Source organism: Protopterus annectens, chromosome 8.part0 (genome assembly GCF_019279795.1).
Source record: "Protopterus annectens isolate FY-2018-M chromosome 8.part0, PAN1.0, whole genome shotgun sequence".
Classification (NCBI taxonomy): Eukaryota; Metazoa; Chordata; order Ceratodontiformes; family Protopteridae; genus Protopterus; species Protopterus annectens.
In genome coordinates, this window is record NC_056741.1 from 1372163827 (window position 1) to 1372183186 (window position 19360).

General features: G+C 40.2%; 1 protein-coding gene across 1 annotated transcript in view; it reads right to left on the reverse strand.

Annotated features, from left to right (window-relative positions):
• DSCAML1 (DS cell adhesion molecule like 1) overlaps positions 1–19360 on the reverse strand; it is a 1743400-nt gene that overhangs the window by 1337638 nt on the left and 386402 nt on the right. The window contains exon 4 of the mRNA XM_044080956.1: positions 2318–2437. Coding sequence (XP_043936891.1) covers positions 2318–2437 — 120 coding nt within the window. The remainder of the gene's footprint in view (positions 1–2317; positions 2438–19360) is intronic.

A 19360-nucleotide genomic window follows, 5' to 3' on the forward strand; every position in this document is an offset into this window, starting at 1 on the left:
CATGGAAAAGGTGAACAGGTGGCAAAGGGTTGAAAATGAGGAAGGTATCAATGCAGGGGAGACTACATAGACTGATTTCTACCTTTTGAAACATACATATACATATATATATATATATATATATATATATATATATATATATATATATATATGCATATATACAAAGGAATGGCTCACTAGCACATAACACATAAATATATATATATATATATATATATATATATATATATATATATGTGTGTGTGTGTGTGTGTGTGTGTGTATATATATATATATATATATATATATAAAGATATATATATATATATATATATATATATATATATATATATAGGGTCTATATTACATGATTGAACTTTCAAAACTTCGAATCTGATATGGTCAACACCATATAATCGAAGTTTTGAAACGTCAAAAATGTAATAAAACACAACAACCTGCAAGAATAAAACATTTAAATGCTCTAAGCAGGGGGGCAAGCCCCCCACACCCCCCGATACTTGACTATACCAACTCTGAGATTGCATTACAGTGCAGAAAAGGGAAACCTTTCCTTTCTGCATTGTACGAAGATCTCTGTTAAAAGATTTGAAGTTTCAAGACTTCGATCATATGGTGCTCAGCATATCAGATTCGAAGTTCTGAAACTTAGATCTTCTGATATTGACCCGATATAGATTAGATATAGATATAAAAACCTCAAACAATCTCTGTTGCACAAACCAATTGATGGTGCATGGAATTAATACATAATCCACATAACTACGAAGAACCAGTACTCCTTAACCAAAAACAATCACTGAAATACTGATTTTAATTAATAAAGACCAAAAATAGTGATTTTATTTAATAAAGACCAAAATAGTCTTTTGCAAAAGCAGTCTGGCTTAAAAGAAGCGACTAAGCCAACTGGCTTTGCCCACTGGTATCATCAGTGCTAAAGGGGCTCTTGCAGCACACATAATTAAATAACAACCATTTAAAGCTACAGTATCTGTTTTGAGGCACCTAAACATAGTACATACAAATTGTTCATTTTAAACAACCATTAATGAACCGTTTTAACAAATTCCTTTTTATCATCATAATCATAGCATAATTTTAATTATATATACTTTTAGTATAACTTGTTCCTTCATAATGAAACAAATATAAATTCATTATGAAATATCAATGTCTAGCACCATCATACAATCTTGTCACCCTTGTTGTTGTATCTTTCAGTTTTTCCTGGTTAGGGGTTGCCATAGCGGAACTCCGGCCCGCTAATGATTGGCAGTAGATTTTTACGTACCGAGTTGCCAGCCCTGACACACAACCTTCAACGAAGATACGCCCATTCACGCATATCTCCACACAGAAGACGCTTTAGCTGAGAATCGAACAGGACAACGTCTTACTGTGAGGCGACAACGCTACCGCAGCACCACCCTACCAGTATTTATTAAGTCCAGGTTTGTACATAGCACCCAAATAAATAATCCAAAAAGTTTCTTCTTGATCTAGAATTTTATGTTTAGATAAAATAAATAAACCTTCAACAACAACATAAATTCTTACAAAAATAAAAGTGAGCAGAAGTATGTTCACGTTGATGTCTAAATAAGGCACTTCTAGAACACTTGCAGTTAATGCCACTCAGATGTACTGCTATTCTTTGCTTTAAATGTCTAGAAGTTTGACTAACGTAGAATGCTCCACACTGGCATATAGCCATATAAATCACCCATTCAGTTATACATGTAACTAGATGCCTAACAGTAAACACTTTGGAAGTATTAACCGATGTAACCGATTTTGTTTTATGTATTACTTTGCAGTAAACACAGTTCCCCCTGTAGATACTGCCATATATCCATTTTTATCAACCCTTCTATTTACATTATATTTTTTAAACCATGAGAGACATTCCTCAATATTTTTCCATATCGAAACCCAAAGTGACAATAGTCATCTAAACATTGTTCAAAAAAATGCATCTGTTTTCAATAAGTACCAACATTTGTTAATTACTTCACAGATTTTAAAAGTACTGGTACCATATGCAGTTATTAATCTTGGTGTGGATACATCGTTAATGGGTTCAAACTCTTCTCTTGACATAATAGGAGCCTCATTTCTTGCTTGTGGAACCTTTTGGTTCAAAACACTATGGAGAATGGTACGTCCTTTGAATTACAGGTCTGGCGTCAGAAAAGACAACAGTGCAACTAGTCATAATTCATTGTCTTAATCACTACATAAAAAAATCCAGGATTTCCAGCTTTATTTCAAACTAAATTCAAATGTACATGTCTTAAACATTTTATTTTATTACCTCTTGCATGCTTCCACATAACATTTGGAGGAGGATAACCATCCACAGAACAGTTCAATACTCCAGCTTTCCCATAAATCCCATCTTGGTTATTGGGCTGAACCACAAATCGAGGTGGAACTGAAAAAATAAAAAAAAGTCCAAAAAACATAAAGTTAATGGATACTACTCTCTTTCCATTGTACATCAGCTGATACATAACTTACAAGACAGTATTGATAGGGAAAAGGGTACACAGAGTTTCATGTTCCTGACTACAACACATCAAACCATAGCTGATAGGAGCAGAGAACTATTTTTTTATTAAATAAGCCTTGGCCTATCTCACTGCAAAAGCAGTAGTCCCAATTAAGTCATACACATTTTGACATATTTCACCAAACATCACAACAGTGCTCTGCAATCAACTCCCACATGCCACAAGATATAAACTGAGCACAAAATACATACTAAGATTGCAGGGAGTACTTCTTTATAAAGAAACTATGACTATCTGCATATTTGGTTGTCATTCATTTTTTACGGCTTATCTCAGTGTCCTGTCCATTGCTAGGGTCTAGCAGCTCCTTCTACAACCCCTGGACTATCTCCTTTCTAAGGCGGAGTGGAAGAACTTCCTAAGGACATCCTGTGGTGTCATGCTGCTGACTGCTTCTACCATGGCATTTTTAATTTATGACCAACTCCTTGACCCCCCCCACCTCCCATGTTCACCTGTTGCATCCGAGGGCTACATCCTTCTAGGGACCATGCTTCCCTACAGGGAGTGCCTAGATTAACATTAATCCCTCCCTGCCAGAGCCTCAGACAGCCAAGCTGCTAATCGAGCCTGGGCCATAGTTAGGGCTTTATCCTTCTATGATACTCAATAAAGAAAGCCAGCACCATGAGGAACAAAATAGTATTTTAATAATATCACATTCCGGACCAGTCTCGGCAAATAGCCTTCATCATTGATCACTGATGACGGCTATTTGCCAAAACCGGTCTTGGAATGTGATATTACTAAAATACTACTTTGGTACTTATGGTGCTGGCTTTCTTTGCTGAGTATCTACTAAGTTTGTTTGGCCGATCGCACCAGTCGTACTTGCTAACTTACTTACGGGACACTTTATTCTTCTATGCCAAGTCACTGGCTTTCATGCATGTCACCTTGGTGCTTAATGCAGTGTCCTTTGCTTTTGCCCTAAATTCTTTTTTTCTTTTTGCTTATAAATCGTTTCACTCTTAATGACACTCTATGCCAACAGCGAGCAATTACACTCACATTTTAAGCAAAAATATGTTTATTATGGCTCTGAAAAGTTAACTCCAAAACTGCTTCAGTTAAAGTTTAGCATAAGTAATGTTATCTGGAATTGTATCTGTTCAGCAAAGATTCTCCTTCCTAACATATTCACTCTTCCACCCCATTCCAATAGAAAACATGTCCTACTTCAAACAATTTAGTGTGTGATTAAATTCCACTACCCCATTTGTGTTCATATGTAACTCCTTACAGCAAACCATGACAAATAAATGCTATCTAGGGCATTTGGTAATTTCTGTGTAATGAAAGGCAGGTTGATTTGCATAACTAGTATCTCTGAGCTCAAATATGGCTTACCTTTGCACTTTGTCTTTTTATTATTTCCACGTCCTTTCATTTTTTACAAAAACGAAATCATTATTTTTTTCTGCTTCCTTCCTTACCAAGTATTACTGTCAACTTCAACTTCATTTTAAGGTGTTTTAATACAACATACTTAATACAAAGGCTGTAAAGTACATACAATTTTAATAAAAATCAATCAATAAGTAACACACCAAGCACACAAATATGTTCTGACAGAAAAGGGTTAATACAGCTTTAAAAGACTAAATTAAAAATTACATAAAACAAACCAGAAGTAGGTAAAAGCCACAAATGTCAAAGACAGTCGTAAGATAAAATCAAGTTAATTGTCCATAACACAGCCTAGACTATCAAAAGCAAGAAATGAGATATAACAGACCTCTGGAAAATAGACAAGGTAGGTCACTCACGTAGTTAATAATGCAGTAATTTCCTCAGGTTTGGTACTTGATACTTAAAACGGTTTACCTTTAAATAGGCGATTGCACTTTGTCGAACGGCCACTTCTTCGACGCGTTTTGCACGAACTGAAACCGCGAAAATTTTTAAATGTCGAAAATCATTCGACGTTCGACATTACCGGCCGCACAACACCTCCACACCCATGCTACCATGGGTCAAAAAGGGGCAAGGTTTTGCCGTTCGCACATTCGGAATTCGACTTCGGTGACGATCTCGTTTCGGCTTTCGCGCAAGTCGAGTTGCCCATATCAGGATCGGCATTATAAAGGTAAACCACTTAAAACAGCCAATACCTGCTATTTCTAGATGAACCTGGGGAGCTACCAGTATCCTCTGAAAGGCTGAGGGAAAGGCAATATGGTACCACAAGCTTCTTCATATAAGATTGACCTAAGCTTTGTATCAACAAATAAACCAAGACATTAAACTAATATAATATGAAACAGGTAGCCAGTGGATACTGCATAGGACAGATGTAATGTGGTATCTAAAAGTACCACTTGTTAGCCTAGTTGTGGAGTCCTTTACCAGCTGAAAGCAGTCTTTCTCAGTGTTATGTGGTCTAAGGTAAAGGACATTACAGTAGTTAAGATGGGAGGGGACCATGACATGAATGACTACCAACAGATTAGCTAAAGACAATGGGTGTTTGATGGGAAAAGGAAGCTTTAACAACGGCAGATACCTGGTCCAAAAGTATCAGCTGATAGTCCAGGATAACTCCTAAACTGCATACCTTGTTAAAAACTGCATGAACATTACCTCCATGGGTGATGTGATTAGGGAGACGAGGAGTGGAAAACTCTTCCAAGACAACATGAACAGCCATGGTCTCAGTTTTGGAGGCATTTATGCTGAAAACAACCAGCTTTACCTCTCCTTCTCTCAGGAAGACATTATGAGTTTGCTACCACTGTTGAAGATCTGGAGGCCATTCAGTCTTGGTTAATTTGTAATTCACACATATGTACATGTCTATGTACGGAAGCATGTGTGCTAACCCTAACTCCATCTTCGTCCATGCAGCTAACCCTCAACCCTGCATCTTATCCTCTGAGAAACACTTCCATAACACTATCACTATGCAGACTAATTATGTCTGGTGGTAGTGTTAAGTTCTTTGTTTTTAAATACATTTAGATATAATTATCCTAAAAGAAGACTGATTATTTTTCTTTTAAATTTAGTTTAATGCCAGGCATGGGCAGTTTTTTTTTTTTCAGCGTTGTGAGTTTGAGGAATTTAGTTGCCAAAAAAATCAGGTTTTGGTACTACGTTTTTCAAGAGTATGCCATTTGGAATTTTGTGTACAAGGCTTCTCCCCCCCAACCCTACTTATTTAAATATACTAGCTCGATGGTTGTGCAGCTGTGGAGAAAAGTAAAAATACCACACAAACAGAATCACTGTCAATGCACAAAACAGAAAGTACACCAGCTGTAGTTACAGGTAACACAAGTGAACAGACAATATTTCTTCATATATTTTCTAGATGTTCTACTTCTGTTATACAGTACTAGGTCTAGTTATGCCACATTCAGTGAAATACATTTTGAATCAAATAGTCACTCATCTAAATGGGCTTTCATTCATTTCAAAACACTGGGTTTCCACTCAATATATATAGATATAGATAGGTATAGCTAGATATACATGGCTATAATGTCATAATGTCAGTAGATTACATTATCGAACCCCAAAGGTTCGACATTAAACATATCAAACCATGGAACACTTAACATAAAAAAGAAAAAAATGCAAAAATGTTTTTTTTTTGCAGAGGGTGCACCTCCCCCACAACCCCTGTACATTATGTATATCACATTGAGGATTCCAGAAATACCAGCAAATCAATAGCCTAAAATATGTAGTACCTAGCCCCTCTGACTGTCCAGCTTTCAAAACTTAAGGGTGTTCTAATTTCCTTTCAAGAGCGTGAGGGGATCTCCTATAAAAATACAGATAGTGAATATCTTCAGAGTGTTTTTTGACTAGAAAGGGAGGGAAGATCCAAGAAAGAAAGAGGCTAAGAAGCAAAGCCAACAGTAAAATATATAAAAAGGGTGTTGCATCTACATCCTGGCAAAACAAAACGAAAGAGACAAAATAAGGAAACTGGAAGGCTATTGCAATAGTGCTGCAACAGTAATCTATTATATCAGCTGTTATGGCAAGTTCATTATCAACACATACATCACTGCTGCTGTAGCCTAAGCTGTATAGTTTGATTACCACAACTTAGAAACCTAAAAACTGTGAGGAGGCTAATAAACTGAGACTCCAGCAGCTCCTGAAGAATGGGCCTAACAAACCCTGTTCTTGACCTGAAAAAGGAATCCAGTTTGCAGTGCTTTGTAAAGGTATGCACAGAGGACCAAATTGCTGCCTCTAGAATACTTAAAGAGTCTGCCCCTTTTCAGAAAGCCACCAAATAAACCAAAACCCTTGGAGGCCACCAAATAAACCAAAGCCCTTGGGGAAGGGACCCTAACCCTATTTGGAAGTGGCTTATTATGGTAAATATAAGAAAAGGCAATAGCCTGAGACAACTACTTGGTTGTCCTTTCCTCTTTTACCCTCATAGGAGTCAAACAGCTTGTCAGCATTCCTAAAGACTGACGTTTTGTACAGGTAGTATCTGAGCTGCCAGTGGACATCCAAACAATGAAGAATATTTTCTTCCAAACTATTGGTTCAAGAAAGAAGACAGTGAGCTGAATAGGCTAATTAAAGTAAACTCTGAGAACACTTGGGCATAAAAGAATGCTTAGTATTCAAAGAAACCCTGTCCTTAAAAAAAAAGAAGCATGGTTGATTTACCATAAGAGCTTATAACTCAGATGCACTCAGATGTCAGAGCAGTGAGTAAAACAGTCTTTCATGTTATGATCCTTTATTCAGCCAGATGAACTGGTTCAAATCAGACAAGAGAAAGTTTTTCAAGCACAAAATTAAGATCCCAAGGAGAAGCCACCCTTTTCCCTTGATGGACAGCTATGCAACACTCCTTTCAAAAAGTTTTAACTTGAGCATGGTTAGGAAGGGGGTGGGATTCAAAGGTAGACAAGTAGAAAAGGCTAACAAATGCACATTGACAGAGGAATACAAAGGACTAGAGAACAGTAACTAACACAAATAATCAAGAACCAGAGGCAGCTGGGCCTGATGAGGCTCCTGGTTCTTGTGCTGGCATCAACTAGACCATTTTTTCCACTTGTACATATATGACTTCCTAGTGCAGGTTTTTTGCCTCCCTTAGTACCTGCACATCATCAGGTACTAAAATGTATCAAAATTCTATCATCCAGGCAGTTAGTTGATGAATTTTCAGGCTGGGATGTATCAAATTACTGCTATCTTGTGTGAGCAAATCCAATCTGTGGGGAAGCCAGCAGTGATTACCATTGTCCATATTGAAAAGGAGGAACCACTGTCACTTGGGTCAAGAAGGAGTCCCCACAACAATTTCTGGGGATTTCTGATCTTCAGATGAACCATGGATATCAGTAGAAAAGGGTTTAAAGGCAAAAAGGAACATTACTGTCTACGGAAATGAGAAAGAGTCTATCTTTCAGGCTCATTTACAAGTTGTCCTGGAATGGAATTTCTTTAGTTGTCTGTTCTGAAAAGAGGCAAACAGATCTACTTGAGGTGTTTCCCACAGTTGGATAAGTTCTTGAAAGGCTCCAGGGTGAAGTCACCATGTATTGCGGGGTGTTTGTTTTGGTCCCGATGAGCTTGTCTGCAATCAAGTTTTACTCTGACAGAAAGTATGAAGCCTGAGAAGTCAAAATGAGCCAAGCTGCTGTATCCCAGGCAACCACAGCAAAACTGCAAAGGGAATAAGAGCTGATACCCCTTGTACGTTTAAGTAATGCATCACAGTGGAGTTGCCTGTGTAGACTTGCAGAGGTCCTTGGGTGCAGCAATTATTTAAGGCTTTCAACATACTGTTCACTGCAAACATCTCTCTGACATTTATGTGCCTCTGTCTAGAGGATTCCACAGAGCTTGCATCAAGTCTGCTGGATCTGTAGTGGGAGACTGTAGGGGAGTCAAAAGGGAGAATGGGAGACATGGATTGCAAAAGTTCTAATCCACACACCATGGATTTTCCCTCTTTAGAAATCCCAGAAATAGGATCTGAAAGGACAAAGTGTGTAGATGTTAATCCAGACTGATTTGAGGTATCACTGTATTTTCCTCACGTGGAATCTGACTAGGGGAAGTATGAGAATCCTCAGTGCTATGTACCCCAAAATCCTGAGAAATTTCCCTGCAGACACATGGCTTTAATTGGATACACTCAAGATGAACTGTTAAAATATCACTACTGTATTTGGAAGAAGAAAGGCTCTTTGCAGGTCAGAGTCTAATGCCAAGCAAACAATTCTGTGAGAAGGGATGACAGAAAACGTCTCAAAACTGATTTGAAAACTGAGACTTAAGAAGATTCTGAATAGTTGTCAAAGACTCTGACAGCTGCTTAAAGAGTCTCCAAAGATAAGACACTGATTTAACTATGGAAAGATGTGAATGCCTGGAAGTCTTCAATAAGCAAAGACTGGAGCTTTGCACTTTGGGACTATCCTTGGTGTTGTGGAAAGTCCACAGTATAAGACAGTGATCTGATACTGCAAGCCAGACAGAGCAAATCTTAAAAATACAACACCTGAACTGCTCGCCTTTGAGAATATGAAAACATTTATCCTTTAAATCTAGACTTACAATGAAAGCTAGAGTAGGGAGCAAAGCTACAAGATAGTGGGATTTCAATTTCACCATCAGAATCTTGGCGAACATATTTAGAAAGGAAAGATCCAGAACATGTCTCCATGATCTTTCCCTTTTTGTTACCAAAAAAATCTTTGAATAAAAGTATTTTTCCAAAAGGAAGAGAGACACTAGTTCTATCAATCTCTGTGCCAGTGTACGATGCAGAATGAGAAAACATAAAGGGACTCAACTCACTGGGAAAGGAAGAGTCCCTTCCAAAGGAGGAAAGAACTTCCTTTGCAAAATATACTTTTTCTTGATTACATAAAAAAAAAAACATGTTTGTAACAATAAAGAAGTTATGTACTCACCATAATATTCCATGTTTGTTGTCCACCTTGCCATTCATTCTTACTGGTTGGGTTCGGAGCCGATCCTCGGCTCTGACTCAGCTGCATACTACAGTTCGAAGTCTTTTACTTGGCTCATGGCTGAACAACTATCCCATCATGCAGTGCGTGATTCCCCAAATCTAGTTTGCTGCTACTCATAATCATATGTGAACACTAGTCCTATAATAAAGGATAGCAAAAAGAAAGAAATCCAAAGGAGCTCCTGTCCAAGGACGAAATCCTCCAGGTTCTCTAAGATTCTTAGGCAGGGGAAGGTGGGAGGGATCGTAAGAATGAATGACGAGATGGACAACAAACATGGAACGTTATGGTGAGTACATAACTTCTTTATGTTATGTTGTCCTATCTCGCCTTCATTCTTACTGGTTGGGACAGTGTCCCTAGCACCATATTCCCAGGGTAGCTCATGGGAGTACACTTTTCAGCACAGTGGAACCAAAGGAGGCCCTGTCCCTGGAGGCCAAATCCACTTTGTAGAGAGTGATAAATGTGTGAGGTGTTGCCCATGTAGCAGCGGCACAAATATTATCCATTGACAGTTTAGCCTGATAAGCAAAGGACAACAAACATAGAATGTTATGGTGAGTACATAACTTCTTTATGTTATATTGTTCTATCTCTCCTTCATTCTTACTGGTTGGGACAGTGTCCCTAGCACCATATTCCCAGGGTGGCTCATGGGAGTACACTTTTCAGCACAGTGGAACCAAAGGAGGCCCTGTCCCTGGAGGCCAAATCCACTTTGTAGTGAGTGATAAATGCGTAAGGTGTTGCTCATGTAGCAGCGGCACAAATATTATCCATTGACAGTTTAGCCTGATAAGCAAATAACGTTGCCATAGCCCTAGTAGAGTGACCTTTGACTTTGTAAGGTAGTTGTCTGTTATTAGAATTGTAAATGAAGGTAATACAACTTGAGAGCCAGTTTGAGAGTGAGACTTTAGAAACTGGTATGCCTTTTTTTACTTCTGAAAATGAAACAAACAATTGATCAGACTTCCTGAAATCTTTGGTTCTATGTAAATAGAAGTGAAGTTGTTTATGCACATCTAACTGATGTAGGTTGTATTCTGCCTTGTTGCCATGATTAGGGAAAAACACTGGCAGCTCAATAGATTAATTTAAGGTATGTTGTGAACACACTTTAGGTAAAAATGATGGGCTTGTCCGGAGAGATACCCTATCCTTATGGAAGATTAAATAAGGTGGTTTGACTGATAAAGCTTGCAATTCCGAGACTCTTCTTGCAGAGGTAATAGCAACTAAGAAGATTGTTTTCCAAGACAGAAATTTGAGGTCACAAGATGACGAGGGTTCAAAAGGGGGGCAAGGTCAGATATGTTAGAACAAAATTCAAGTCCCATGGCAAGACTGGTTCTTTAATGGGATTTTAATAAACAGGTACCCTTTAGAAAAGCTTTACATAATCTGTGTGACATCAAGTTAGAAGTTCCTTCTCCTATATGAAAACTAGAAATTGCAGCTAATTGCACCTTAGTAGTAGCTGCCACTGAACCTTGTAGAAAAATCTCTGATAGTAACTCGAACAGAAGAGATCGGAGCAGAAAGGGGATCGATGTTTTTACTCTGAGCCCAGAGTGAGAACCTTTTCCATTTGCTAGAATATAGCTTCCTAGTTGTAGCTTTGTGTGAGGATACCAGGATGTGTTTAACTATTGGTGTAAAATTGTGAAGCCTGACTAAGTTGGGAACTGGAGTAGCCATGCTGTCAAACTGAGAGTTTGCAGGGAGGGGTGGAGGGTTCCTGACATATGAGTGAGAAGGTCTGGAACTAGGCCCAGAGTCCACGGTTCCTCCTGAAGATGTGGCCAAGGGAAGGGAAACCAAATCTGACGAGGTCAGTATGGAGCGATGAGAATCATCCTGCTTTCCAATGAGTAGGCTTTCTGAATGACTTGAGGTATTAGGGGGAAAGGAGGAAATGCATATAGTAGTCACGAGGGCCAATTGTGAACAAGAGCATCCCTGGGTGACTCCCCCAGAGGGAGGATTAGGGCAAAATAGCTGCTGCATTTGGCATTCACGGGAGTGGAAAATAGGTCGCAGCAAGGCTGACCCCATTTCTGGAATATCCTTTCCACTATCTCTCTCTTTAGAGACCACTCATGAGGCATCAGAATTGCTCTGCTTATCCTGTCTGCTATCACGTTGGATTTCCCCGGGATGTGTGTTGCTATCAGAAAATGTTGAGAAGAGATTGCCCATTGCCGTACTCTGAGTGCCTCTTGGCAAAGGGGGTAAGATTTGGTTCCTCCTTGTTTGTTTATGTACCAAACCACCGACATATTGTCTGACTGAATTGCAATTGTTCCTAGTGGAAGAGAGTCCTTAAGTGCAACCAGTGCCAAGAGCACTTCTCTCATCTCTAGGACATTGATATGCAAATGGGTCTCGTGTTCCTGCCAAGTGCCTTGAACCGTCCTCCCCAGATAATGCCCCCCCCCCCCCCTATCTGGGAGGCATCTGTGGTCACTGTTGCCAGACGATGTTGTGGAGTAAAGGGTCGACCTGATGTGATACGACTGGAGAGGAGCCACCATCTCAGATTCTTCTTCATAGACTCTGTAATTCTGATCTGGTGGGACATGGGAAGTTCTTATAAGGACCACTGAGAAAAAAGAAGCCACTGAAGAATTCTCATGTGCATCCTGGCTAAGAGAACTAGGGTTATTGTTGATGCCATCGTCCCTAGAACTTTGAGAACTGTTTTCACTGTTACTTTTGTCTTTGGCAGGAGATTGGAAATTTGTTGTCTGCGTACCAAGACTCTTTCTTCAGGTAATTTTGCTATCATGGAGATGGTGTCTAACTCTGCTCCTGTAAAGGTAATATGTTGATAAGGTAACAAGGCAGATTTCCCTAAGTTTATTGTTATCCCTAATTGAAAACAAATTTTTAGGGTTTTGTCTCTGGACTGTTGTAGTAGATGCTTGGTGGTGGCAGTCAGGAGCCAGTCGTCTAGATATGAAAACACCTGGATTCCTAGCTGTCTCAAGTGAGCCGTGACTACTGCCATATATTTGGTGAACAGTCTGGGGGCTGTAGTGAGACCAAAGGGAAGAGCTCGAAACTGAGTAAGTGACTCCTTGATGCTCTGTCCATTTTTTATGTGGTAGTATGCATCTTGGAGGTCTACTGAGCACATCCAATCATCTTTCCCTAAAAAGGGGAAAATTGACTGCTGTGTCACCATTCGGAACTTGGACTTCTTTATGGATTTGTTTAGTTTGCTGAGATCCAATATGGGTCTCCAGTCCCCTGTTCTTTTTGGCACTAAAAAGAATCTTGAGTAAGTTCCGAATCATACTTGGTCTGCAGGGACTTCTTGATGACTCTTTTGTCTAGCAACCTTTGAATTTCTATAGTTGCCTGTTCCCTTAGACTGGGTGGAACGTCCGAGATCCTTCGGAGCTGTGGGACGGTAAGGAAGAAGGGAATGGAATAACCTCTGGATATTATACTTTGTACCCACTTGTCTTTTGCGATATCTTGCCAGGCTTTTGGGTACAAAGATAATGCCCGACTGCCTCCAGAGTAGTAACTGTAACAAATCACCGTTTGTGATGAGCACTAGTAAAAAAACAATAATCCAAAATAATAGTGCCCAGTTGGCATAAGCAATGCCAAAGCTTCATGTGCTCCCATTTATGCCAACTTGGTCCTTTATTCCTGGGAAAAGAAGTATCTGTTCACCAGTGTTTACAAACAACAATGTTTCACATATTGTCACTTTTTGGACAACATTTTTATTCTTTGGAAAGATGACCAGGTGGAACTTGAGGGGTTTTCAGAATTTATTAATCAACTGTGCACATATTTTAAATTCACATCACTCAGACGAATTTATTAATTATATGGATGTGACTTTGCCATTCTTCTGAGAGCAGGGTTCGATCGCTGGAGCGCTGCCAAGATGCAGATAGCCACTGCACTAGGAGGTGTGCTTGGGGCCTGCTTTGCAATGTGTTCACAGTCACCCAAAGGAGCAGATAAGAAGCCCTGCTGTAACCATGCCTTCCTAGTTTCCACTATTGCTGTTGCAAGCAGGGAGAAATTTGCAGTTAGCTGTCATTTGTATAATAAGTGGGCTTTCAGTCCAATATTCTGCTGTCTGTCCATGTCTGTGCCAACTCTTTTCCTAAGTGATGCAGATGAGAAATGGTTGGAAACGTTTAAGATTGTTTCAAGAACAGCTAAAGAACATACAGTTGCTGTAAAGGCATTATTTGCTTCATGAGCCTTTGCACCGTTTTTTAGATTAAGTTAATGAACAGATGAGGTGTTTCTAACTAAGTGGTGTTATTCCTGACATAAAATATAACATATAGTGTATACATAAACAATGCTATGCAACTTGTGTTTTTGTACTAAAATATGTTTTAGCAAGTGAGAGATTCTGTTTCAGTATCTTAATGATGACATTTGTGAGTGTGAAAACCGCAGTGGTGCAGCGGTAGCGTTGTTGCCTCACAGCAAGAGGTTCTCCCATTCGATTCTTGGCTGGAGTGCGGGGAGTGCCTTCTGTGTGAAGTCTGCATGTCCTCCCCACTGTTCGATGGGCGTTTGAAAGACATGCGTAAATGGGCGTGCCTTCATTGAAGGTTGGACATCGAGCTGGCACCTCGGCGTTTGTGAAAATCTACTGCCAATCATTAGCGGAGGGGAGTTCCGCTGTGGCGACCCCTAACCGGGAAAAGCCGAAAGACAAACAACAACATATGGATGTGGCCATTTCTAAAGATAGGATTAATAAAACCTTCCTTTCAAAAATACACAGGAAAGAAACTTTTTCCAATAGTTATTTGGACTTTCAAAGTTGTCATCCCCCACATTTTAAGAGAAACATTTCCAAAGGGTAGCTTGTTAGAGCTGCAAGAATGTGTTCCAACAGAGAGGCTTTCTTGAGTGAAGTTGAAGGCATCACTGATATGTTTAAAGCTTGGGGATATTCCAACAAAATTTTGGACAGGATTATCAAAGAAATGGTAGAAGGGTGGGGGACCAAATATAAACCACTGCTTTACAGTGGTGAGACAATTTCCAAAAACAAACAGGAAGAGTTAGATATAATACCAATATGGTCATTCCATATGGAGAGGGGGAAAGAACCCTTAAGGACATTATTAGGAAAAATTGGAAATTTTTTCTGGGTAATTTGGACATTTTCAATATTACAGGACAAGCACCAAGTTTTGTGTACAAAACAGGCAGAAATATCAAATATCTTATGGAACATGTAACTTTACCAAGACCAATGGTAATTAAGGGTACAACTAAGTGTGGTCACTGTAACCAATGCCCCTACATCCTTGATAGTATTGTGGTATATTTAAAAGGAAGGAGGCAGAGCATTAGTTTACAAACAGGTAATTGCAACACAAAAGGTATTATTTATATTTCCATCTGCCAAACATGTAATAATGTTTACATAGATAAAACAGAGAGGAAATTTAGATCTAGAATAAATGAACATCTGTATGTCATAGCTAAAGGTAATACCAAGAAAGGTTTATACAGACACACACTCACTTGTCAAGGGGAAACAAAATTCAAATTTGGAATTTTGGAAGTGATTCCACACAGTATAAGGGGCGGCTGATGGGAACTCCAAATTGATTTAAAAGAATTTTATTGGATTACAAGACTTCATGCAGTTGTTGAACCAGGACTTAATGACTATGTATCTTTGTTACCTGTGTTGCAAAGGAAAGCCCTGGATTTTTTATTGTTTATTGTTTCATAAAAACACAACTTATCACGTCCTTCTCAAGTTTTAGGGTTGTGTATTCCACACATTTTTTATAACTGTCTAAATGTGGGAATTTTAAAATAGTGGTAGTGTGGTTTTATTGTGTTCTGAGGGTGGTAAAAGGATTTTAAGGTTTATGTTGCTTTAACATTTGCATATTCAATTGCTGATTTAGAGTTAATTGTTGATTGATTTTTTTGTATAAAAAGGAGGTGACTTCATTGTATTAATTAGTTCTGAAGAAGTCCCAGAGTGTTATACAAGGGATGAAAGTGCTAAACATTTGTGAAGGAATAAAGACTTTGTAACGTGGAAATACTTTGTGGAGCTTATGGTGTTGCTTATGCCAACTGGGCACTATTCTTTTGGATTACTGCCTCCAGAGGAGGACAGACAGGCCTCCTTTCAGGAGCGCTGAAAGGGTCGGCCGAGAAAGGAATTACAGTCACCCTGATTTTGCAGACCCCCTCTGCCTCATGGATGGCGTCTACCATTATTAACTCCCACTCTGCCCCTAGGGAAGGATTCACCACGTGTCTAGAAAAACTCCCTGGGATTTCTTGAACCACATTTTTCCACCTTTTTGACCCTTAGGATAGGGTCTGGAAGGGACGGAAAAACACACCCCAATGGCAGAGAGAGTTTTCCCTTCCTGCTTGCATCTGGTGAGTGTGTCCTTGACTTTCGGTCCAAAGAGTGAGAAACCATAGAAAGGGGTGTTGACAAAGGTAGACTTAAAAGGTTCTGCAAAATTACACAAGTGCATCCAGCAGTGCCTCCTTAGGGAAATTCCTGAACCCGCTACCCTACTCGCTCCATCCGCTGCATAGGAAATCAGCCTCATGGAGGAGTTAACTATGGAATTTAAGGTGGACAGCTGACAGGTCACGTTGTTTGAAACACCTGCAGCTAGTGAACCTTGAAAAGCATCTCCTAACTCCTTCAAGAGATCTCTCTGTAGTCTAGTGAAGTACATAAGGTAGTTCAGCAATCGAAGGGTAAAAGTCGCTTCCCATATCTGTCCATCATTCGAGACTCCTTGTTTGGTGGATGGACAGATGAGGACGTTTCAGAGAGTTCCTTCTTGGTGGCTGCTGCCACCACCATAGCATCTACAGGGACGCCTTTAGTAAGAAAATATTTTTCCGCTGGAGCTGTTATGAATTTATTTGGTATCCTAGGGACCGGTTCCATAGTGTCTGGTGACTCCCATGCCTTATGACTAACCAAGTCCATCAGTTCATCAAAAGGTGGAGACACCCAGGAGGCTGAAGGTTGAGATCCAAAGGCCTTCAGGTACACCGACCCCTCATCAGAAGAGTTAATGGGCTTTCAGCTGTCTCTCTGCTTCAGGATTTCTAAGATATCTGCAAAGGAGATATCTTTAGAGGGCAATCGTGGGGACCCTTCTGACTCCTCGAGGTCAGTATCTGAGGTGACTGACTCATCAGGTGAGTCCAGATGCTTCTTCATGCATGTTTTCTTCCGAGGAACCTCCTCAGAAGGGTATTCTGGGGAGGTCTTGGGAGTGTGGGGCTCGCCGAATAGGGCTACCTGAGGCCCTAAATCTCCACTGTCCTGAGGATGGGATGGTGTCAAGACAGACGCCAGTGCCTTAGGGGGAAGACTACCAGTACCCTTGTGTAAAGCTGTCAATGGGGACAGCACATTCCTCATCAGCTTGAAAGCAGGTCCTTCAGCTATGAGGATGCCTCCCATTCCGAAGAAATAGAAGAAATCCCTAGCTCCAACGAGACCAGCTCTGAGCCTGATGTAGGAGTCGAGCTCACACCAAGAGGTAAACTCAGAACTGAGGAGACTCAGGTCCGAGCGTCCCTCCCAGAACCATCCGGAGAGCTTCAGCTCCTAGAAACCTCAAAAGGCACTGAGGGTGTCAGCGCAGATAACGGTTCTGAAATCTCCAGGGTTTCGGGACCGAAGGTTCTACATCAAACGGTACTTGGCACTCTGGCTCCAAAGATCCAGCTTGGCTCAGAGGAGGAATAGCCGTGGATGAAAGAGTCTTAGTTGACTCCGGAACCGGTTGGGTCGGAGCCAAAAACAATTTAGCCATCGCAGGTGACTTCAGAAGTCTGTGCACCACCCTATCCACATCATTGTCCGATAAGCTCCTAGAGAACCTGGAGGAAAGGGTTGGTGAGCGAGATCTCTTCAATACGGGAGATCTTAAGGTAGGGGAGGCTGGTACTAATTCAGTGGGCTGGCTCTGAAAGCTGTGGAGCCGAAGGACTTGACTTGCCCAATTCAATGATCTCTCTCGGTTCCGAGTCCTGTGGAGCCAAAGAGATTGATTTGTCTGAAATTTTTGATACTTTTTGAGGTGGCTCCAAATAAGCAGATGAGGAGGAGGAAGAAGATGTTCTCTTTGTAAGTTTGTCACCCCTTGAAGAAGGGGACAGGTTTAGAGGAGGTACTCTGGCTTTCCAAGGCTTCAGCAAAAGGAGTTTTTAGGAGCCCTCTGACTATCAACTTGTTCTTCCTTTCCAGCAAAACACGGGAACTGAAAGAGTGACAGAGAGTACATGCCTCCTGCGAATGGCCTCCAAACAATAAACACATACACTATGCCCATCAGTTAGGGACATTTTTTGTGAGCATTTCTGACATTTTTTAAAGACCGATGGCTTAGGTTCCTTCTCTCTACTTTCCTTAGACATCATGAGAAGGAAGCACAACTACTAATACTATAAATGTAAAACATCCAACTACACAAAATACCAAAAAGTAAAAAAAACTAACACATGCAATATATACATATATATATATATATATATCCTAATATTACACTTTAATAATAACACACAGCACATCTATTTGAAGAATATATATGAAGAAGAAAAATGCAGCTCTGCCCTTTAAGTTAAATGGGCGCTAGGCCCTACAACTTAAATGGACCTAGCACAGCTATAAACAAGGGAAAAAAATTCAGTTAAACCCGCTAACTTAAGCACGTACTTGGCTCTCTAACTAAAACGAGCCAAGAATCACAGACAAGGAAAAAACACACTACACAATGGTTCTAAACTAAAGTTCTTGATGGGATAGAAAGAAAATAGACCTTGCGACTACGACGGCAAGCAGAGCAACAAACACAGTACAGCAAGATTAAACAGCACATGCAGAATGACAGAAGAGAGAAAACTATCTATATAAATAATCTATCACTACTTGTAGGCAAAAAACAACTAGCAAAAATACAAGAAATATAAGTTTTTCAAAAACTTAGCCACGGCCCAGGAGAAGAGCATCCGATCTTGTTGAGCAGCAAACGAGATCTGGGGAATCACACACTGCATGATGGGATAGTTGTTCAGCCATTCCTTTCCCAGAGACTTCCCATACTCTGGAACAGGCTACCCATCTATGTCAAGCAAAGTTCTTCATTAGCACTCTTCAAGAAAAATCTTGATGACTGGATGGGAAATAGGAAATACACCCCGGGGATCACTTCTGTGTCTCTGCTCGACAGTGGCACAAGAAAATAACTTTCTTGGGTAGCGTAATCCAGGGAACCTTGTTGGCTAGGCTTACGTAGGCCCTTGGGCCGATAGCCTAGTACCTGCCTATGAACCTATGAACCTATGAGGCAAGTAAAAGACGTCGAGCTATAGTATGGGGCCAAGTTGGAGGCGAGGATCGGCTCTGAATCCAACCAGTAAGAATGAAGGCGAGATAGGACAACATAATATCTGGTGTCACTTAGGAAGATGAAACCTTAGAGATATGGAGAGGTTGCCAAAATGGGAAGGAGGAAGAGCTTGAGTGTGCAAATAGTCATGCAGATTGCAAAGACTTTCCATGACACTCAGAGGCTTTTCCTTTAATTTTGGAGCCTCCTACCCATTTGAGTTTAAAATCCTGTTTGACAGCTCCTTGCTGCTTAAATTGAACACTGAAAAGGAGTGTTGAAGAAGAAGGGGAAAAACTAGTAGCTCTGAAAAAAGAAGGTTGAAAAGTCTTGAGTCATTCTAGTCAGTTTTCCAATTTCATCACTATTCATAAGTGACTCAGCTGTAGAAGGCCCAAAGAGAACTACCTTATCT